Source organism: Rhinolophus sinicus, linkage group LG01 (assembly GCF_036562045.2).
Source record: "Rhinolophus sinicus isolate RSC01 linkage group LG01, ASM3656204v1, whole genome shotgun sequence".
Lineage (NCBI taxonomy): Eukaryota > Metazoa > Chordata > Mammalia > Chiroptera > Rhinolophidae > Rhinolophus > Rhinolophus sinicus.
Window position 1 is genome coordinate 25,539,916 of NC_133751.1, and position 24,116 is coordinate 25,564,031.

General features: G+C 36.4%; 1 protein-coding gene across 3 annotated transcripts in view; it reads left to right on the forward strand.

Annotated features, from left to right (window-relative positions):
* MME (membrane metalloendopeptidase) overlaps positions 1-24,116 on the forward strand; it is a 91,049-nt gene that overhangs the window by 64,719 nt on the left and 2,214 nt on the right. For all 3 annotated transcript variants that reach the window (XM_019731986.2, XM_019731987.2, XM_019731985.2), the window contains exons 17-22: positions 7,874-7,932; positions 13,421-13,540; positions 14,973-15,106; positions 15,236-15,301; positions 18,660-18,755; positions 19,094-19,170. In XM_019731986.2, the coding sequence (XP_019587545.2) occupies positions 7,874-7,932; positions 13,421-13,540; positions 14,973-15,106; positions 15,236-15,301; positions 18,660-18,755; positions 19,094-19,170 (552 nt within the window). The remainder of the gene's footprint in view (positions 1-7,873; positions 7,933-13,420; positions 13,541-14,972; positions 15,107-15,235; positions 15,302-18,659; positions 18,756-19,093; positions 19,171-24,116) is intronic.

Sequence of the window (24,116 nt, forward strand, 5' to 3'; positions counted from 1 at the left end):
ACATTTTACTGAGCAGCTGCCATGCATGCAAAGCACTGTGCTATAAACACTGGGGAGGATGAAGGCATGAATAAGATACTGCCCTCAACTCAAGAGCTCACCACCTAGTAAAAGAGGCAGATGAGTAACAATTAAGTCTGATGAAAGGCAGAGTTGGTTGGTGCTATTACAAGGAAACAAAGCGCTAGGACAGCACTTTTTTCAAAACCACAATTAAACCTTTACTTATTAGTAAAACATTCCCTGGAAACAACATGTCAGCATTTAAATTAATAGTGAGGTGAGCAGAGGATACTGAAAACAAAACAAAACCCTTGGTTCCTTTCTATCTTCCCTTTCATTGCTTTAAGCCTGCTGTTTTTTCTAATTGGATGGTAAGGAGACCCTGGAATAAGTGGTACCCTGAAGCTGGTAGCCCCAGCTGTGGCTCTCTATGGTGCTTCCTGAAAGGCCAGTGCCACCAAAAATGACAGGGAGGTTGGTACCCTGTGAAGTGACACTGTAATTTTGCCACTGCAACGAGTCAATAATACTCTTTCAGTGTCACAGTTCTGCCAGTTGCTACCTGTGGCCTTTCAAAAGCCCTGTGGTTTCCTTTATTTATAAAATAACAGGTTGATTTAGATGGTATAGCATCTCTAAGACTCTTTCCAGTGTTAGAATTCTATGACCTTTACTGTGAAGTTTTGATAGGAGTCGGTACGTTTTCTTTCTTGGCTTCTCCACATCAAGTGAGCTGAGAGGAAAAGAACATCTTCGTGAGAGGTATGGAAGTACCTCACCACTTTCTAAAATATTCCTTCTGATTTTGCCCTTCACTGATGCTTCTAGAATCAGTCTTCTTTCTAATTAAGTCCTGTATTGGTGAACTTAATTATCCAAAGGAAAACAGTTACAGAAAACTCATATGGGTAAATGAGATGGCACTAAGCTGGAGCGTTAATAAGACCTATCCAGCATAGATATGAAGAGTGCTAGAGATTTTGGACAACTGAATCTCCATGAGTGTAGATTTATAGGGAAGATTTGTACAAAAAGGTTATTTGGCTCAGCAAATACTACTCAGCCAGAAAGACAAAACAACAGATAGATTAAACTTGGACAAATGACTCTTAAAGTCCCCATGCAGTATCCACGTGGTGTGCTCATGGTCTGCACATGTTGTCATAGATGAAAACTTTAGATTTTCATCTTTTATACTCTCATGAAACCAACAGACTTTGCAGTTTTCCAATGTGTTTTGGAGTTAAAAGCAAAACACATTTTATCAGTAAAAATATTTCTGCTTTTGAATTAGTGCCCAAAGAGGATTTTGTTTTGTTTTATTTTCAGAGGAGAAAGGGGAAGTAGAGAGGGATGGTAAATAATTTCAAGGTTTACGTTTTAAACTGGGAGAACTTTGCAAAAGAATTCTGGAACGTTGTTTTATGCCAGTGTACCCTGTTGGGAGGAGAATGTCCAGATGGCACGTGGCTTCTAGTTGCCATGGCTCGCTATGGTTTGCGTGAGGCCCTACGCCGTGCCCTCCACCCTCCCTGGGTTCCTGGAGGAGAAGAGTCAGCACTCTCGAGGCCCGGAGGACCCATTGACATGCCTAGGCCCAACCATGTATGGAGTGCCTGTCATGTTCCCAAACACTGTTCTAAGCCCTAGAGATACAATTAAAAACAAAACATGAAGTAAGCAACTAGGACTACATCAAACTAAAAAGCTTCTGCACAGCAAAGGAAATCCTATATCTGATAAGCAGTTAATGTCCAAAATATGTAAGGAATTCCTGCAACTCAATTACGAAAAATAACTAGCAACCCAATTTAAAAATGAGCCTAAGGACTCGAATAGACATTTCTCCAAAGAAGACATACAGATGGCCACCAGGTATATGGAAAGATGCTCAAATATCACTAATCGTTGGGCAATGCATATCAGAACCGCAGTGAGAGGTCAGGATGACTATTTACAAAAACAAACAAACAAACAAAAGAATGTGAGATTGTGGATGAACACGGATGAACCTGAGGACATTACGCTCAGTGAAGTAAACCAGACAGAAAAAGACAAATACAACATGATTCCATGTATACAAGGAATCTAAAATAGTCAAATTCATAAAATCAAAGAATGGAATTGTGATTTTCAGGGGTTAGGGGTGGGAAGTTATTAATCAACAGGCATAAAGTTTCATTTAAACAAGATGAGTAAGTTCAAGAGATCTGTATAGCATGGTACCTGTACTCAACAATAATGCACTGGACACTTAAAATGTGTTAAGAAGATAGATTTCATGGTCGGTCTTCTTATGACAATTAAAAAAAGAAAAAGCCTAGAACATCTCTGCCTTCACGGAGTTACCATCTGATGAGCCTCATAGATGGTAGACTTAAAATGTCGTGATGTCATTGCTAAGGGTTAGATGAGATGGAAGAGGTTTCAGTTCTTTCCTGAAAGGTCCCGAGATTATTCTAAATCAGGAGGAAAAAGTCACCAAAAGAAAATTCTGGCAGAAATGATCCACCCACCCATATATCTCCCAAATTGGGAATTTCTCTGAATTTGGCACATCACACACATGAGGGTGCACACATGTGCATATACACACACACATCAAGTTATTAAAGACTGAAAACAGTGTGCTTCTTGCCAAACAAAACCTCACACAACCAACTGATGACTTCTAGAAGAAAATCAGAGTAATGATTTCTATCGCCTTTTTTTTGAAAGAGAAGTAGATTCTTGGAGCCCTGGCTCTCACCTTTTAGACAGTAAGATGATTCACTCAGAATACTTCAGTTATGTTAACAACTCGTATGCAATGACAATGAACAGTTTAATGAGGCCCTTTGGTCCTACTGTACTTTTGCCTGTGGGTGAAAATTTGCACCTTTTAGAACAGTGAAAAGAACTGTGCTTGGACTCAGGGAGCCATGGCAGGTGGGATGGTGGGAGGTGGGGGGTAGAGGAAGTGGGCAGCCTTGAGTTAAGATTTCTGTTCTGAAGCTTAATAGCTGCGTGAGTTTAGACAACCTACAGAAAAGCTCAATGATTCCTTCATAAACTGGGGTGAACAACACCTACTTTTTCCCTGTGGGGTTGTTGTGTTGTGTGTTGTGTAATGTGCCTGCCACATAACTTAGGTGCTCATTATGGTAGCTGTTGTTGTGATTGTTTGGTCATGATGGGACTTCAGGGTGGTGTAGAAGCCAGCGTCCTAAAGCTTGTTAGAGTCAGTGTGAAGAGGTTCAGAATAGCCACTCCAGAATGTGCCACTTCGACGCAGGTTATCTTAAACTGAAGACAATCAAGGCCCAAAAGATTCAGAAAAAGCTTTCTTCCTCCCCCTTAGCTACCTAAAAGAACTTATGGAAGGCCTGGTCTAGGGAGAGACCTAACACTAGAGGTAACTACAAAGAGTATGGGCTGGGGGCACTTACATGTGGTAAGCTGGGGGCCACTCCCAGGGGACTGTTGGTTTAAACTCCTCTTGCTGTCCCATTGTCTCTGTGTGGTATGGCAAACATTTGTTTATCAAATATTTGCCCTTCCCATCTTTCTGTGAATTGGGTTCTTTCCCTTGGAGTCTCCAGGCTTCTAACCCCTTCTCCTTAGCTCAGGATGGCATATAAGTCTCAATGTCCTGATTGTCTTTGGGCCTTAGTGGGCCTTATGTCTATGTGAGACTCCTGTACATGCATAATTAAATTTGTTTTTCTGTTGTTAATCTGGTTTATGTTAAGTTAATTACTAGACCAGACAAAAGAATCTAGAAAAGTAGAGAAAAAATTGTTCCTCCCTTACAGAAGCAACTTAAAAATGAGCACTTTCATTTTTAAAGCGGTTAGCAAGAAAATGGCATTTATCATTGTAATGAAATTTTATATATGATTCAGATCAACAGCTTAGAAGTAGGGGATTTGATTGCAAAATAAGAGGGTCCTCTTTCTCCTTAGTTTACATATTTTCCTGTTTCATCACTTAGTTTATAAGTATATTAAGAAAAAGAGTTTGATTACCATACTTTCTACCACTGAAAATTGGAGGTGTCACCTATCTTATGTGGATGATTTGAAAGATGAAGTTATATAGAAAACTTTGAAGTCTTGATGAGAATATATTAATAAATGTAAAGGATTACAGTGGTTATTGTGATTACAAAGTGAGAATTCTCCTTTCTAGGAATGCTTGAGGAAGACAGAGAAAACCACTATATTTCGTTGATGATTTCAAAGGAGTTGCTTCAAGCCCACTAGATGCTGAGAAATTGAACACTTTCAGGGAAAAGGGCATTAACCATTTTGTTGTTTTAAGGTTTAAAGTTACACATGAGTGGGTGAAAGAGAAGTTTTGTTCCAGGTGCTTTTGCCATCCAGTGGATTTATTACATCCAAAAGGCTATCAGATCAGGCTGTTGACTTCTGCATTTCTTTCCTGCTATAAAAATGATGATTGTGTGCTTTCATTGTATCACCGCTTAGGTTCTTCAGGGTAATAAGCGATGGAAGAGAAACACCTGGTCCCCCTCTCAAGAGTGTTTCAGTTATATTTCCCATCTACATTGTTAGTTCAGCTTTGAGAGCCATGCTACCTATAGTGGCCCTTCTTTGTTCCAGTGTTGAAAGCCCCAAAGAATAAGTTCACCTGACAAAATTATGTTTCAGAAGTTAAAAATAAAGTTTTCTTACTTCTTGCTTTCCCACTTTTTGCTTTCTACCATACGACACACATCCTTACTCCTACACATACAGACCATGGGAGGCAGGAAATGAAATCAAAGAACAGGGTGATGTTTGCCTCATATCTTAGGTTTGATACCAGCTCAAGGGGCTTCATAGTATCTGGCCTCCACATTTTAAAGGTACCTTCAGGTAGCCGGCCATACCCATTACTTTAGGATAAGAATCACCAACCACCATTTGGTTTTCTCTTCTGTGCATTTTCTCTTTTCTATATTGCTATTCAGGATCGAATTTGTCTGTGTTCTATAAATGGAAGTTTCTCTTGAAACTTTGAGGCTGTATCCAAATGAAACTACCTTATGATTTTTGTTACATCATCATTTAATTTGAAAAAATATTTTCTTTGCAACGTTAATTTAGCTTTTTGACCACATATATTAAGCATGGAGCCTGTAGCTGTTCTCTTCAATTTTTTAAAGATGTAATGATCAAATCACAATGCTTTCAGTTCTGATCATTCCCAAGGACAATAGTCCTGTGCAACTGAATCTGGGTAAGTTCCCCGGGGGTGATCTGAGGACACACCGTGCCAGATCTCAAGGAAGAAAAGGCAAACATTAAACACTAGCCCTCTGTGAACCTCACCATCATAATTCTAATTTTATTTGAGGGCTCTGTGGTCATAAATAGCTACCTATTTTCTTGAAGGTATAATTCACAGTGGACATTTTAATATGGAAAAACCTCCCTGCTGGAAAGTTACAAAACATTAATCAAAATGCAATCTTAAACCCTTTAAAATAATGTAACAGAAGTGCAGGAAAGCACCAAAACAAAAGTTATGACATTTACTTCTACAAAAGCAATAAACATGAAATGGTAATATAAACTTCATTCATCTATGTCCTGCTTTTGAGATCTGTTGCTGTCTGCAACATTATTTTCATATGCCTAGTTCCTTTCCTCTGCAATATACTTATTTAACACTTTTTTTGGTGTGGCACCTTTTGTATTTCATTATGAGCATTGTGCCTGAATCCAGCACCAAATAATTTGCATATTATTTGTGGTTATCCGTAAAAGCCCATGCGGCGTATACTATCACTACATCACAAGTTCGTAATTGAGAAACTGAACCTTAAAACAACTGAGACCTGCAAACATGTTAAATTAACTTTTATAATAATTAAAGTACTTATAAGCTGTTTATGCATAAAATCTACTGTCACATTTCCTATCAAAATGCTGAGGACACATCAGAAATACCTTTCTAAAGTCACTGCAAGAAAGAGTGTTTCTCTTCAGTAGTATGAGCACATTTTCCATTTTGCGCCCACGAAAGATAACTTAGAACCATACTTGAACGTGAGTTGTAATAACTGTGTGAATATATATATACACATACACGTGAGTATATAAAAACATAGGCCTAATACATCATTTTTGCTGATCATGATTTTTATTTATATAAATATTGTCTTTCATAATACTTTTTGGTCACACAAACAAAATCTACTTGTGTTACATAGTTTCTGATCTCTGGACTTTAGTCTAGCACCCCTGGGTTTACAAATGCATGTTTTTGTTGTGAGTCACCACAAATCATGTGGAAAGCAAGTGGAGTTTAATTAAAATAAATAAAATGTTATGCTTTTAATTATCAACCTTCAAGAAATTAAAATATTGATGATTCAGCTGTAATGAACTTAGGGAGGATGCTATGTCAGTCACACCATCCTATTTGAAAATGCTTTTTCTCTATTTAAAACAACAACATCAAACTGAAAAAGAAACACATTGATCAACAATTGTCCCCACCCACACCTTCTATCTTCAAACTTATTTTATTCCTAAAGAAAAATTCACAGAACGTTATCTGGATTTTTTTTTTAAGTCCAAAATCTTTTATATAAATGTCTGAGTCGTGTTATTGGAGACAAAACCCACACTTAATTAGAATGTATCAGACATTTGTTATATATGGCCCTGCCTCGGTTATTTTTAAGTGATCAAAACAGGACTCATATCTGACATTCCACAATAGTTATTGAAACTGTAGCAAAATGATGATTTGGACAGCTGACTTTGTACTGCTTACCTTGCAAAGCACCCTCTGGAAACAGTTCTGATTTAACCTCATTGTACTAATTCCTGTAAACTCTTCCTATGAGTAAGATAATAATTGCCACACTAATTGTTCTCCTAAAAGTTGAGTAACTACAATAAAGCCATTAGATAATAATATATGATTGTCTTAAGATTGTCTTAAGAGGTTATCTGAAGTCAGTTTCCATTTTTCAATTAGTATATAAGGATATATAAATACATATATCTGAACAGAAATATAGGGAACATTGACCTATTTTTTAGCTTAACACTACTCTCAAATTATTGTCTGGGAGCTGTTTTTTCCCCCCATTTTCTAGTTCAGTCTTGTATTACAGTTATTTATGCATCTTTCTCATCTCCTCAACTAAACTAGTCTTCTGAAGTCAGAAGTTGTATTTTATAAAATCTGTACTTTCTATACAAAGCCTAAGTCATGGTGTACTCAGACAAAGCCATTTAAGAACCACCTGGATTTTATTTTACAGTCATCATACAAAAATGTACCTCTGTACAATTAGTTGGAATGTCTCTTTTTAAAAACATAATTTTAAATGGCAGTGATCGGAGGCACATTACCCAAAGCTAACTACCTGTGAAGGGTATATCCTAGTCTCCAAAAAGGCTCTTTGTAAACTAGAAATTTAAATATTTTTAAATATACTTGAATGTGAAATTTTAACTACCTCTACTTCAATATTCTGTCAACTGCTCCAGAACTGTTGACCATAGTTATCTAGTATCAGGAACATAAAGCTAAACACATTTCAATATAATCTTAATACATTGCAATTTCTGAAGACATACATTTGAATTGGTTTTGTACTGTCAGATGCCTGATTCATTTGCATGAATGTTATGCAAATAAAATAACAGATTGCAGACCTGGATATATTTTGATTTTTCAAGAAATAGAAATGAAATGCTTTCAAATGAGCTTCCTCATCTAGTGAGCTAATTTTAATTTGTTGATCATATTTCAAACAGAAAGTTAGAGTCATCTAGGAATAGTAATAACAATGCTTTTATTGTGGTGAGCAGATTGAATCAGAGAATGTATTATCATTTGTAACGGTTTCTTATGTTTTCTACAGGTGGATCAGCGGAGCAGCTGTAGTCAATGCATTTTATTCTTCAAGCAGAAATCAGATGGGTAAGGTCTATTCCTAAATAATCTTTCACATCCATTTATTATTTCCAACCTGTAGTGAATTGCATGACCAGCTTATAATATTCCCCATAAAAGCACAGCTGAGGCTGAGTTGCTGATTTATTGAATATATTCCTTGTAAATAAATACATTTAGGTACCTCTTTCACTATAATTGCACATTTTAAATTAGTACATATCACATTAAATAGTTTGTTTTTTACAGTATTCTCATTTGTAGCTAAATGGTTTATCTTATTTCTAAGTACTTTTATTTCTAAATACTTTTCAAAAGTCCCTTATATCTCTATGAAGTTATATTGACTGTAGGACTTCCTAAGCTTCAGCATCTTAAAATGGTTTAGGGTTCCAATAGCCAGCTTTTCGGAGGTTTAATTTTCTTGGCAATTCTGTATGCTAGCTCTGGTGGATATAGTCCTGTTCTGTATCATCGCGTTTGTTTGTTTGTTTCTAGAAGATACCAAGGGGCTCAGAAAGTTGTAAAGTCAATTATATTAGATTGAACCATGTGAAATTATATTTACTTAACCACTGTTGACTAAAAAAGAAAAACAGTTTCATATGTTCCCTAATAACAATATGGCAGAAATATGCATAGAAATTAATACATGAATGAATGATATAATGAACAACTAAATGGCCTAATATAACTAAGATCTATTTTATTCCTTTCTTGGGAAGTCTTTGACATCTTTAAACTCTCTCTTAAGTATCATGTAAATGGGCCAATTTTCCCTAAGTGTTTTTAGTATCTAGAACAGCACCCAACTGATTCAGTATTAGCAGAGATATTCTAAACAATATATCCAGCTTCTCCAGGTGTACTTGGTCCAGCCCTTTATTTCTAAGTGTGGTCAAGAATTAAAAGGAAAGATAATTTCAGCATTATTTAAACTACTCTTTTTGTATTTCAGAGTCTACCCTAAGCATCATTTTTCTTAAATTCTGTTACTAATTACATTAGAAATAATGAAAAATCCTGCCACATTTTTTACCACTGGTTAAAAAATAAATTTTAAAAGAAATGATAACCCTTATTTTATTTTAAAGTTAGATTATACCTTTCCCCATTGTTTTTAAAACTAGGAAGAGTTAGATTAAGAATTAAGTTAAATTAAGAAGATATCTACATTTTCTTCTAGTATTTTTATGGTTTTTATTTTTGGAGCAATTCTTTAATCCATTTGGAATTTATTCTGGTATGTGACATGAAAATGAATTATAACCAGAAAACGTTGTCTTCATATAACGTGTAGATAATAAGTAAGGCATGTGCACGGGGTTAAAATCAATTAGCTCAAAGTCTAGACTGATAACGTTTCACAGCTAGTGAAATAATAACCTAAACTCGGACTAGATCCTGTTTAATGATCAACTCAGAACCCATGCAGCCTTTCCTTTGTATTGTAGTCCTGGAAACCATTCAGATCTTTTCTTAGAAGTGCCTTTATCACTGGAGAGTCTTCTTTTTGAAAACCTCTTTTTGATATTCCACTATTCTGTCAGTGGAAGATATAGTTCATTCTGGGCTTGGACTTAAACAGGATAATTAACTTGGAATGGAATCCCAAGGCAATGCAAGGCAGCCTGGACTTTGGTTCTGCTTTAGGGCGGACTAGGGATAGAACTTCACTTTAATCCAACTCAGGAAGGGCCCTGGATCCTATCAGACCTAGCGATGCATCATCCCAACAAGAAGAGCCAGGTTGACCCTCTGTACGGTCATTCCGGCATGTGTTTTCCTTCATCCCTTCTCTAGAACAGGTCTACACAGTTCAAGGCAAAACAGGACTTTGTTTTGGTTCTGATTTACCCCATATCTTTGGAGATGGCTCAAAATTAGCCCATATCAGAGATTCTCTGATCAGAAAAGACCTGGGAATGTTTTCATTTTGGATTTAATACCTTCAAACCAAACAAGCACACAGCAAAAAGAAAAAGGGAAAAGTGGCCTCACATTTCACCAAGTAGACAACTATTCTCTGAATAATCAAGACTTGGCTATAATAAGCATTCTTAATATATAAGAGAGACCTTTTAAAGATTCTTAAGATAAATTCATCTGATGGAAATTTGAAATTCGAGAAATTCTTAACCTCTTTTCATATGCTTGTCTGCTAATAATAGCAGTTCAGAGAAAGGGAAAGTGTCATGCAAGAGGAGAAATCTTTGACATGTAATGTTTTCTCCTTGAAAATTCATTTAAATCTTCAAATGGGCATTGTCTTAACTAAAAATAATTGAAGATCTTATCATCTTTCTTCTTGATAAAAGTGTGTGTGTGTGTGTGTGTGTGTGTATGTACTATGTAACTTTTGCAACACTGGCTTAATGGATTTGATATCATTAGAATTGGGATGGAATAGCGTGTGTCTCATAAATGACCCTCCCACACTCACACAAGTACCTTAAATTAGATTGCGTAAAATTGGATTGGTCTTTTTGTGTTATGGTAAAAAAGAACTTGTTTTATTATCATACAGGGAGTTATTCATGTTAATAATTTCTACTTTTTAATTCAGTTCCCATCACTTTTTGTCATAACTCATACATGTAGGCTACATTCCAAATTTTATGCACTTCCACCACTTCACATCAATAAAAAAAGTCAATTTACAGGACAGGATGGCACACTGAAAGTGTTTAATTTATTGGTTCCTATTCCTTGTGCATTTGCTCCATGGAGCTCTAGAAACTTTTCATGCAGGTAGGAAAGTTGCACTCGAATGTTTTGTAAAATGTTTCTCTGTAAGTTCCAGGCACTACTCAGGCATCTTATTAAACCTGAAAGGCTTATCGAAGGATATGGTCAAGTCAGAAGTGAAGTCTTATGACTGCTGCATTCTCTTTTTTCATTATTAATCAGAAGGTTTTTTTATTTTTAGGAAATCTATGGATTATTTATATTTAGTGTCTCAGCCTGGATATAAGGTCTATTATGGCCTTGAGATAAATTTTCTAAAGTTGTCTTGTTCATTCTTAGGAGTCTTATTTTCAGACTTGAAAATTAAGAGTAAATATTTCCAAACATATTCCTGTTCCATTTAATATAAAAAAAAATGTTTAACTTTTTTCTACCAAAAAAATTGATTTTACCCAATTGCAATCTTAAGCTTTGTATCAAAGATTCTAAAATTAAATTGTTTGCTCCCTTAAAAAGATAAACTAGGAAAGTGAGGGGGTGGGGCGGGGAGAAACACAGTCTTTTGTTTCATGGACCAATGACTTATTTAATTAACTAACTTGTTGACATCCATGAGCATAAAAAATGCAGGACTAAGCAGTTGGTTATTATCAACAGTTGTGAAGTCTACTAGTAACAGTGATAAGGCTAATGGGGAAAATCACAGATATTTAGCTGACAGAGTAAAAAGAAATCATAATTTGCAAAGCAGAACTTGAAAACTAGTATTTAATCTGAGCCATAAAAATCTTATCATTTGCCTGAAGAATGGCGAATCGGGTATAATTAAAGCAGCAGGATCTTTACAGTTAATGTTTAGTCTTGTTACCATGTTTCATAAGAGCATTTTGTATAATGGGTGGATCTTAATCAAAGCACATAGTTTGGGAGATAGTGTTCACTTTAAGTGAATAAAATACTGCACGTGTTTTTTATGTATAAGCTAAAAATAATTTCTCGGCACTTTTGATAGCTCAGGCAGCTACATGTAAGGTATAACTTTCATCAAAATTCACCAAAGTGTTTTTTTTATTATTATTATTATTTTGTCATTTTGAATGTTACAGCAACTTGACAGATTCTTTTTTAAAGGTCTAGAGAGCAATTAAAATGCCCAGCTTATTTTTAAAGTCCTCTGTAAATATCTAATAGTTATCCCTGAAACATGTGTAAGGCTATGTCATATTCACCCCACCAGAAAGACAAAGAAACAATATTTTCTACGCTGTGTTAAGTAGATCTTAAATTTCTTAAAGTCAGGGCCCTTCTCGTTTATTCCTGGTATCCCACATAGTAATGGCCCAAGGTTGAGTGCAATAGATGTTTTACTAATGATTTCATTACAGAGCATAATGTTTCAGTTATTCAGTGAATGCTAGAGTTTTAAAACATGAAAAAGAAAATCATGAAGTTATGAATATTATATATGAGGGAAGGGGAGGTCAAGAGGGAGACAAAGAATTAGGGAAGGACCCTGGAGTCAGGCCAGGAAAAAGATTCTGTGTTTTGTTACAGAGCCATGATAAGCCATCCACGGTTTTTTGGCAAGGGAGTGGTAATGACCAGAGTTGCACTTCAGTCTGGCTGCAGGATAGATTAGATTTAGCATAGATTATAATTGGGTGAGACAGGAAGTGAGAAGACCAAGTGGGAAATTAATTCTTATGACAAGGAATGAGCATGTGAGGTAGGATGGTGTCAGTAAGACTGAGAGGATGACAGAAACAGAGGAACTGCTACTAGAAGGAAGGGATATGATCTGGTCTTTTCCTAAGCAGACTACACAAGACTATGTAAAACAAAGGGGGCATCTAAGATAAGTAGAAAATGTTCACTTTGGATGAACTGAGACCCTTCAAATGCCATTAACAGAAATAATAAAGTCAAAAGAGTTATGGCTTAGAGGGGGAAGTGAAGAGTTTGATGTTTGAAACATGAAATTTAAAGAGGTAGTAAGACAGCTAAGTGTAGAAATTTAGCAAGTTAATGTAGATGTCAAGGTAGACATATAAAAATTATTTATTTACTAAAGTTTTTGGGACACCATAATAAATTCATTTATTCATTTGCTTATTATTGGTTATTTATTTATTCAACACATTTTCTAAGCACCTAGAATGTTCCAGGCAGCATTCTATTTTTAGGTACTAGAGATAGTGAACTGGAAAGACAAATGAACTCAAAAACAAACCAACGTGTATGGACACACAAATCTCTGCTCTCAAAGAGCTAATAGTTGAGGTGCTGGAAGGTGGAGCAATCAAGAAAAAGGGGGACAACAACCATAAATAAGGAAATAAATAGTCATAGATGCCTTGATGAAAATAAAATATGTGTATATGATTGGGGGATACCTTCGATTGAGTGGCTCTGTTTATCTAGTAAGTTATGGTAGATGGATAAAATGTTAGCAATAACATTGAAAGTAACACTTGTGTTGTTAAGTGGCTATTTCTCCCAAATATTTACAATGAGAAAACAGACCTTCTGAATGACGATGATCATTTCCCCTTGCTCTAAATTCCTTAGAGCAGAAAACAGTCTAACAGAGACTGTCAAGTGAATTGTGATTATAAATCACAGATTATGGTGCCGATCCAGGATGAACTCTTGTTGTCATCAATAATAAAAGACCTGCATTTATTTCTATCACAAAATATTTTTGTATATAATTAAGTTAAATGGAAATACTGGAAAAGAGCTTGGCAGGCAAAAAGCCAACCCCAGGCCTGCCTGCCATCACAAAATAATGCCGTACATGATCCTTAACCATCTTCTTTCCTTGTAGTCTTCCCAGCTGGCATCCTGCAGCCCCCTTTCTTCAGTGTCCAGCAGTCTAACTCCTTGAACTATGGGGGCATCGGCATGGTCATAGGACATGAAATCACCCATGGCTTTGATGACAGTGGTAAAGTGCAGTTGACCTTCCTTTGACTAAGATAGAGCCTAATAAACCTAATGAAAAGTTATTATAATTTATCAATACAAAACACATTGATTCACCTGCATATCATTGACCTAATAATCATCACCATACTTTTAGTGTTCCTTTTAAAGTGTCGAGAAGATCAGAAATCCCTAACAGTGAGGTAAGAAATATGTGCTTCACACTGATACAATAAAACAAATACATTGAGCAAACATCAAGGATAACATTTGGTTTTATTTCATGATTGTTTATGTCTTATCTCGCCAGACTTTTAGAGCGCAGTGTCCGTGTCTTAAAATCAGTAAGATGTCCATAGTCATAAAACTCTTAAACTGCTTGTGGTCAGGGACTTCTTCCTTTATTTTTTTTCCATCTTATACTTGCAAACAGTAGGCACTTAAATGTTTATATGCTGCAAAATAGATTTTTGATTGGCAAAATAGATTTTGAGTTTCACTGATATTTGAGAGTAATATAAGTAAAGTCAGGACATATGAAAAGAGGTGATAGTAGAAAGTATGATAAAGATTGGTTTGTAAGTGGAAAGAAAATAGGAAGAAAACAATGGAGAGAGAGTAATTAAGCCTTAACTAGACCTAACTTTAGAGAGCCAGAGAAAGAAAAGGAGACAGGAAGGGTACAATTTTGAAAAGGATTTACTAAGTGTCTGACAACTAAATTAACTAAACAGTACTCTTCATAGGTAGGTACTAATACTTTTTTTCATTTCTTTTTAATGGAAAAAAATAAAGGTACATAAAAGATTTGCTCAAAGTTACAAAGCTAGGAATTGGTGGAACCAAGATGTGAGTTCAGGTAGTTTGTCTTCATAGCCCTTTTCTTACTCACTACATCATAGACAACTATTAAAAAGATGATGTAATTCAGTGTCAAAATAGATCAATGCTATTGTAGCTCAAAAAAAAGGGAAAGAGCAATGTGCTTAGAGTTGGCAGGAAAGTTCCAGGAGGAAAGGTGACTTTTTCTTTGTGCTTGAAGTAGAAGCTGAGTCTACAAAGTGTCATGAGGGTTTGAGATATGAAGCGAATGCCAGAATAAAAATATTGACCTTTTAAAATTTCAAAACATCAAATTAAACAGACTTGGTTCAGGTGAAAACCATGGAACAGAAACAAGGCACGATTTTAAGAGTGTTTATCTGGTGGCCTCAGCTAAGATATCAAGAGCCAAGTGGGTGAAATATTTGGATTAATACTAAAGCATTTCAGCAGAAAGCCCTGGCAGTCCAGGTTTCATCAACGCTGGATGAGAAAGCATAACAGTTCCTCTCATTATTTGTCTAATTTATTGTTCTCTCACACATGGTAGTTCAGTTCTTACCATTTAAATTAAAGATATCTTATTGTAATTTTTGACATAATGAGTTCTCGTTTTACTTAAACAAATACAGGCAGACATTTTAACAAGGATGGAGACCTCGTTGACTGGTGGACTCAACAGTCTGCAAATAATTTTAAAGACCAATCTCAGTGCATGGTGTACCAGTACGGAAACTTCTCCTGGAGCCTAGCCGGTGGACAGCATGTATGTCATCAGCCTTCTCATGACAAATGTTAGATACGGTCAATCTTAAGTGAATTATTGATGCTTTCGTAACAATCAGAATACAGTTAAGGGTCTTTTAAGTGTATGTTTTGTTTTATTTTTTAACAGCTCAATGGGATGAATACACTGGGAGAAAACATTGCTGATAATGGAGGTATTGGCCAAGCATACAGAGTGAGTAATAATATTTTCTTCCATATGTATCATATCTAATCATTCATGTAAAGCCTTTTGCAAAGGACATATATCATGTGAGCAATAAATGATGAAAGTGGGAAATGTGAGGAGGAAGAGGATTGTTACTGTGCTACCCTGGCAGGGGCAATACAGTGTGACTGAGCCAAACACGAGAAGCTGAGGAGAGGAGGAAACATAGAATGTTACAGCAACAGAAACCAGGAGATATGCAGGTCCACAGAGAAGGCGACCTTTTTCTGCGAAATAATCTCTGAAATAAATGTATTACAAAAGATGCTCCATTATAAAGGATTATTTCAGAGTCATTGATCAACGTACTGAACAGGACCCTCAGTTTTCACAAGTGAAGCGGTATTTGGGAACCATCATTAGCATAATTCACAGGCGTAATATTAAACCACAGTCCAGTTACAATGATACAGTGAGGGACTAAGTGACATTCAGCATGTGGCCTTTTAGTCATCCAAACTATTATAGCCAGAGGAGTTTATCATGAACCATCCCTTAGAATCTCGTTTAGCTTTCCATTCATTTTTGCATTTGAGGGCTTTCCTCTGCATTTTGCACTACTCTGGGTGCTGAAGACACAGCTACAAACCCTCCATAAAAGATGACATTATTTGATGGTTTAAATAAGAATTAAAAGATGGCTTAATAGATACCAAATGCGAAAGACAAAAGTAGGGATTTTCACAAAAAGTGGAGTAATACTGGCCTTGGAAGCAGCAATGAGGAGTGAGGGTAATTTCCAATGCTTCTTCCAACCCTGAGAGAACCCAGATGTGGAAGAACCAGCAGAGTCTACTCGAGAGAATACAGGGGACAAGGTGTCTCCAGGATAGAATCAGGCTTCTCTGAGGAGAAGATGGATCAAATGTTCCACAGATAAATGAGGATGTAGGATTATTTGTTCACCATAGAAATATTTGGGTTAGAGGGGAGAAGGGGAGCCTCAGTGGTTGGGTCAGGAAAGAAGAAGCAGCAGAGCAGTGTGGGAAAGACGACTGATAGGGCCTGTCACTTGGCAGAACATGGATGATCAGAGTATGAGGCTTGGGAGATTAGCTGGCTGCAAAGTTTGCAAAAAGAATGAATCCTAGCCATGTCCCAGGAGGTGGTAGATTACTACTTTATTGAATGCTTGGTAATTTTTTTACTGGATGCCTGACATTGTGCATTTTACCTCTTTGGGTGATGGATATTTTTGTTTTCCTATCAATATTCTTGAGCTTTATTCTAGGACACAGTTAAATTCCTCAGAAATGGTTTGATCCTTTTGGATCTTGCTCTTACAACTTATTAGGTGAGACTAGGAATGTAATCGAAAAAGTTACTCTCCAGTGCTGAGGCAAGACCCTACTGTGTGAATCTTGAGGTCCTTCATTTTTGTCAGGTGTGAGTACCAGGCTTTTTTTTTAATTAATTTTTTTTACTTGAGGAATGTTGGGGAACAGTGTGTTTCTCCAGGGCCCATCAGCTCCAAGTCAAGTCGTTGTCCTTCAATCTAGTTGTGGAGGCACAGCTCAGCTCCAAGTTCAGTCGCCATTTTCAATCTTTAGTTGCAGGGGAAGCAGCCCACCATCCCATGTGGGAATTGAACTGGCAACCTTGTTGTTAAGAGCTCGCACTCTAACCAGCTGAGTCATCTAGCTGCCCCTCCAGCAGCTCAGCAGCAGCTCATTGTCTTCAATCTAGTTGTGGAGGGTGCAGCTCACTGGCCCATGTGGGAATCAAACCCGCAACCCTATTGTTAAGAGCTCGTGTTCTAACCAACAGAGCCATCCAGCTGCCCCTAGTACCAGACATTTTTATCTCTGATCCTTGTGCTTAATTCCTTCCCTAGTCCTGGATAGTTTGCTTATATGCATACTCACATACTCAGCTGAATGCTTGAGGGGACCATCTGATCTCTTAAGATCCTCTAATCTGTGCAGCTTTCTCCTCTTCAGTACCCTGTCCTTGAGTTCCTGAACTCTCAGTTCCTTCTCCTCAACTCAGGGAGTCCCTTGGACTCTGATTGGGCTTCCTTTCTCTGCATTGTAGCCTGTATATGCTCAAGCAATAAGCTGGGCCAATCAGGGCTTGTCTTATTTGTTTACCAACTCACAGAGGTCACACTCTCCTTTTTCCTGATGTCCAGTGTCATGCAAGCCATTGTTTCATATGTATTTGTCCATCAGTTGGTTGTTTGAGCAGGAGAGTAAATCCAGTCCTTATCCCTCCAACTTGCCTGGAAGCAGAAGGCGTTGGGACTCTTAATACTCCCATGGTTATTCTAACATGCAGCCAGATTAAGAATCACAGCTGTAAAAATCCGGCCAAAATCTGGGTTCAGTAGACTTCCATGGGGATCCTCCCTTAGAACAAGTACAGAATTATTAAGCAAATCACAATTGTGCAAATATTTTTTTATACATGAAATCAAAACATTTAATGGCCTGACCCCTGCTAGATGGTGAGCTCCCTAAGAGTGAGCAGGTTCAAGTATCCCCCATTTACCCAGCATCTTTATATAGTAGAGACTCAATAAATTTATGTTAATGGCAAGTAGAAAGGGAAATAGATTTTCTGCATATCTAATTGATCACTTTCTCTTATATTAAATTGGAAGTGATATATCTCAAAAAGTGTGTTGTCAACCTATTTCTTAAGTATATTTAGTAGAGGAAAACTACATTTATCAATAGTTTCCATAAATCCTTTAGAATTGAGAGCATTTTCTGATATTCAAGTAATCTAAATTCCTTCTTCCTAATGTAACTGAGGTTCAGTTTTGCCTAGTGTTCAGGGTGCCAAAATAATTACTCATCCTTATTTTTAGAATCATAGGATACTAGGCCTCTAAGTGATCTTAAGAGAATCCCTTGACTTTGGCAAGAATCATTCAAAGTCTAGAGTAAGTATATTTTGCTAAGAGTAGTAACTAAGCTAAATATAGCAATTATGGACTCCCTTGGCAATCCATTCTTCCAACTATCAATAGCTGGACTTATCTATTAATAGAACAACATTTAGATAAGTTTTTCACTACTTATTTAAGTCATCCATTCATTCAACTAACATTTATTGATCACCTGACATGTGTTAGCCTCTTGTGACCTGTTAATTGGTATCCTCTTCTTTACAGAGCATTTATAAATAAATTCTAGTTTTCTTTCTAATCCATGAAATAGTTGTAGGTTGCCATATCTAAATATATTATTATGATGATTCTGACACAAAAGGTTAACTACTTGGTTACATGGCGTGTGTGTGTGTGTGTGTGTGTGTGTGTGTGTGTGTGTGTAAATTTGGAAATTATAAACATCATGTTTCTGTTTCATCAAATGCCTAGGCCTATCAAAATTATGTTAAAAAGAATGGCGAAGAAAAATTACTTCCTGGACTTGACTTAAATCACAAACAACTATTCTTCTTGAACTTTGCCCAGGTATTGTACCTTTCTTGATTGATAAATATGAAAATCATTTTCAATTATAATTTTATAGTAAGTTAGATATCGCATGCTGAGTTTTCTTGTTTTAATCAATTGTGGCAGATTGTTTGACTTGACTAAATCTTGATAACAGATTGTCAGATCAGATTAATGACAATTATGCTCCTGGTTGCCTATCTTTAAACATTATTTAAAGGGTAAATTGCTGAGGAATACAGAATTCCAATTTAAGTTTTACAACAGGAAGTTGACTTTTCCCCCTGCCTGCCCAAACAAGTAACCCTTGATTAAACCTAAGCACACTGCATTCCTTTTTCTATTCCTATCCCTAGGTGTGGTGTGGGACCTACAGGCCAGAATACGCAGTCAACTCCATTAAAACAGATGTCCACAGTCCAGGCAATTTCAGGTGCGTGGGTTTGAACAGCAGTCAAGGTGCTCCAGTTGACTCCATTACTTCCAGTTTTGGAAATCGGCCTTTTCTAACTCTGATTCTATAAATTTGGAAATCTAGCAGTTTGGTTTGTTTTTGTTTTGTTTTTTTTAATTTTGAGGGTTTCAGATAGGATCAACAGAACACATCAGGGTAAATGTCACATTTGTACAAGTATAGGCCTTACTGCTTGTATCTTCAGAGTACACGTGATTTAGGCTCTGTGCAGATTTCACCTCGGAACAGTGGCTCTATTTGAAGTTACCACAAAGATATTCCTAAGAGGCTGTGAAAGGTTTAGGCCTAGGACCAATGAGTAGCTAGCTGTATCAAAGAAAGATTTCCATTTGACATAAAGGGAAACTTTCTGGTAATTAGCGGTTGTCTCACATGGAATAAAGTTATCGCCAAAGCTCCAGGAGAGAGTACCTTGAAGTAGAGATCAGAGAACAACCCATCAAGGACACTGGAGAAAAATGCTCTGCAGAATGGAAGGTTGAGTTAGAAGATATCTAAAGTCCTTCCCTAATCAGAAAACCTAAGAGAACATTGGATTGAAAGAGAATCACTCTAACCAATATTTGAATGTTATAGCCTAAATCCTTATGTATCCATTTTAGGATGAAATTCCTAATACTACCCTTTCCCCAGGTATTATAATATGTCATCACTGATTTGCTGATTAAAAACAGCCCTTCTCAGGCAAGAATATCTGCAAAGCAAATTTAAAATTCTGTAGGATAGTTGGAAAACAGAGTTTGAGAACAAAAGAGATACCACTGGGCTGAATTTTAAAAGCCCTTCCTAAATAAACATAGACATAATGCCCACATCATTCACTCCTAAGGAAAAACCATATTTAATTGTGAAACAATAAAAGATCACATTTAAAAATTAAAGAATTTATTCATTTTGTTCTAGTATCATCATTGTCATCATCATCATTTAGTATTTGCCTTAACAGTTCTTTCAAAATTTATTCACTGTTTAGTGTATGTCCATTATGTGTGTAATCCAAGCAAAATTTAGTCTTGCTAGAATATCCAAATTAACTGCTTTTTCAGTGATGAGCAACAAAAGTCACTGGATCCATTGACAATACGGTTTATCCAAGTATTTTTTAATTTCAATTTTGAAAAGTTGTCTTTTTTCTTACTGAAGTCTTTGGAAGTTAAGGTGTAAGAATCTACTTCTGAGGAAAACAGCAATTATAAATTCACATAAATTACCATAACAATCTAAACTGTCGAAACTCTGCCCTGCATACCTCATGAACTAAAGCATATGTCCATTAAAGCCTAAGTGAATTTAAGTAATATTGTAATATCTGGTATATCTGGTGTCCTCGGAGAATGGAGGTTGCAAGTTCATTTTTTGACAGCTACAATTTGTCTCTTGAGTATTAACATTTTTGTCTTAACCACTAGATTAAAATTTCTATGTTTAAAATACATATTCTACTTTCTTGCCTTACTAACACAGTATCTTAAATAAAAACTAACATTTTTTTTTTTTTTTGAAGATACAAACTGTTGTTATGATTAATAGTTATGGTTTTGCTGTTTATTAGTTTAGTGAAATCCTCACAACCTACAGTGTGGGCAGCTATTTATTCCTACACTAAAGAGTCACCCATGGTGATGCTTTTAGATTTTTCATTTGGGCATTTTATTAAGGTTTTGTTTGTTTGTTTCATCCCTAGTTCTCTTTCCTCTTACAACATTGCCTGCTTTTGGCCATCTCATTCTGCCATTCTAATTAACTCAGAAAACATATCCCTACATTTGTATGGAAAAAACGAAAGCATGCTTCGAAGTAAGATACATTTGAGTTTCAACCAGGGCTCTGCCACTTTTGAGCTGTTAGTTAACCTCTGTGTCTCAATTTCTTGATGTATAAAATAAGTATTAAATTATTACGAGAGTTGCTAGGAGGATTAATATTAACGTATCTGAAGTGCCTATTACATGTGCGTGTTTGAAAATTAGTACTAGGGTTGGTTTTAGATAAATGAATGAACAGAATAAGAATTTCTGTGAATAAAGTAACAAGGCCTTCGCAATATTCTGTGTTAGCTGACAGTCAAGGGCTTTTTGTTGTTCATTTCTTATGTCTGGATAGTTGAGAATGTCAATAACTGTTTACTCACTGGTTAAGTGATATGTAGGTAAATGTAACTGTTTCCTACCACCAATCTTAAACTGACAATTTTATTATAAATATGTAGATTTTTTTATTTGTAAAAGATTTATTAACTTATTATAAATATGTAAAATTATTTGCAACTTTCATTTTCTTTGTTCTGGCCCAAAAGATGTCTCTTTGACTATTTTTCATTCAAATTAAGAGGAGTGTGTGTGTTTATTTGTTTTTTTAAAGGGTAAATGGAATGCCAACCTTTTGTAAAGGAAATATTTTCTCTTGAGGTAAAGGGATTTCCTTGGCAAAACGTTGAGGTTACATTTAGTTTTGGAAACAGGCTGCTTCCTGGCTGGCTAAAGTAAAACATATTTTTTAAGGAACCTTGAAAACTAAGAGGCATTGAGTGGCTACTAAAAAAAAAGTCTAATGATTTATGTAGAAATTTCTGAAATAGTGAATGAAGCATATGCTGATCAATGTGAACTTACTTTAAAAAGAATTATGAACATTAATTAATGGTAAAGATTTGATAGTTTATTCAGAAATGAATCTAATTAACTAAAAGAATTATGAACATTAATGGTAAAGATTGGACAGTTTATTCATAAATGAATCTAGTCATTCATTTAAAAGTAGTAACAAAAGGTTGTCAGAGGATCCATTAATTGCAAAAAGCTCATAGACGTACATAATTCAAAATTCCAGTTAATTGCAGACACGAGTAGTCAGATAAGTTATAGGATACAAAGTCCATTCTTAGCCACACGATGTTCAACTCCGTATCTCTTAGATTTTTTGTTTTTTGTTTTTTGTGTTTTCCAGTTTTAATGGGAAATAAATGACACACATATATCACTATATAAGTTTAAAGCATACAGCATGATTGTTTGATTTACATGTATATTATAAAATGATTACCACAATAGGTTCAGCTAACATCCATAACTGGAAGTTTGTACCTTTTCAGCCGTTTTCTTCCAATTCTTCCTCCCCTGACTCTCCACCTAGAGATGTTTTTAATACAAGTGATTATTTGCCAAGGGAATAAACAGCAGCAATAAAATAAAATAGTTTATATAATAAAGTGAAAAGTTCAAAGTAAATCACTCTAAGAAATAATCAGTAAAAGCCTTTATTATCTTCTGTTATTATAAACATAAACTCAAAAACTATATAGTTTTCATATAGCATGAAATATGTTAATGAAATATGATCCTACTCTCAGAGAAGGGATTCATTTTTTATTAATAATGTATTCACTCTTTAAAATAGATTATTTATGTCATACACCCAAAGATTTGATGTTATAAACAACCAAGCAATAACCAGAATCCTAGGAAAGTAAATGAAGCCCAGGTACGTTGTTGACCTAATTATTCAGAATCACATTATCTAAGTAAAGCCTTTGGCTAGAAAGAGAGGTGATAGCATAGAGAGGGAGAGCTGAGTGTACATTAGATCGACTATTGTACTGCTAACTCCTAGTGGTGGAAGATTCCTTTTAATCTTTAGGACTCCTCTGGGAGTCCTAAAAACCAAAAAACATTTACATCTTCCTTGAAGGATAGGGGAGTTGTGGTGGGAGGTACTGAGAGGTAGTCGATGTGGTAATGAGTGACACATTAGGAAGTCAGACTTTGAGAAATTCGATATGGATCTTTCTTTCCTAGAATGGGGATAGGGAAAGGAAATGCTTTCTTTCTGTCCTAATTGGCCCATAGTAGTAATTAAACAACAAAAATGCTAAGCAATGTTTTTCTTCATAATACCCTGTTTACTCCTGTACGAGTCATCACCATGATCCAGCGACAGGTTCTTTCATCCAGTGTGTAATGAGTCCTGCCATACGCAAAGCACTGTGCTAGGCTTGGGGGGTGCAGCAGGGAGCAAGGTATGCCTAGTATTTTGCCCTCATAGAGAGTCCAGTGTAGGGGGTATGTCAGGAAGTAAAGGAGGAGAACAAATCATTGTAAACTGTGATACGTGCGGGGACAGGGCTAGTACAGCGGGGAGGAACTAATCTGAACAGCATTTGAAGAAAGGCTCTGAGGAGCTGTGTTTAAGCAGAGGCATGAAGGCTGAGGAGGAGTTAGCCATGGAGTCGCCGGGGAGTAACTTGCCAGGGAGTGGGCCCGGCAGGAGCAGCAGGCTCTGAAGAGGGAAAGAACTTGGCGAGTTTGAGAATGGAAAGTAGGTCAGTGTAGTTTGAGCCTCATGAAAAATGGGAAAAGAAAGGTACCATGAGGAGGCCAGGAAGGTCGGCTGGAGCCATCAGGACGTTGGAGACTTTGGTGAGGAGGTTGAATCTCCTTAAAGCAAGGCTCCTGGAAGGCTCGAAATAAGGGAACTATGGAATTTGATCTAAATTTGAACGATCACTCTGACTGCTGTGTGGAGAATGGGTTAGAGGGGAGAGAAGTGCTAAGAGTTATACATGTTAGCACATCTACCAGGTATGGAGAGCTCTGTAAATTAGAAGGTACTCGTGTCACTTGCTCCCAGTTGTCTCCCTACTCCAGTCCGCTTGCTTCCCGGCCACCTACTCCCAACCCAAGGTGGATGTGGTGGATGTTCCCAATGGGAGAAGAATGGAAGGAGCTGGTTCAGGATGGATGGGAAAACATCACTTCTGTATCATTGTACTAACCTGTGTCTCCCCTCAAACGCTGCTTGGTGTCAACAGTGGGTTAGACAGTGTTGTTTTTGTCCATTGGGGCCAGAAACAAGAATAAATTGGCATTATGCCAGTCCTTTCCAGTTATTCAGGCTGAATCCAGTTT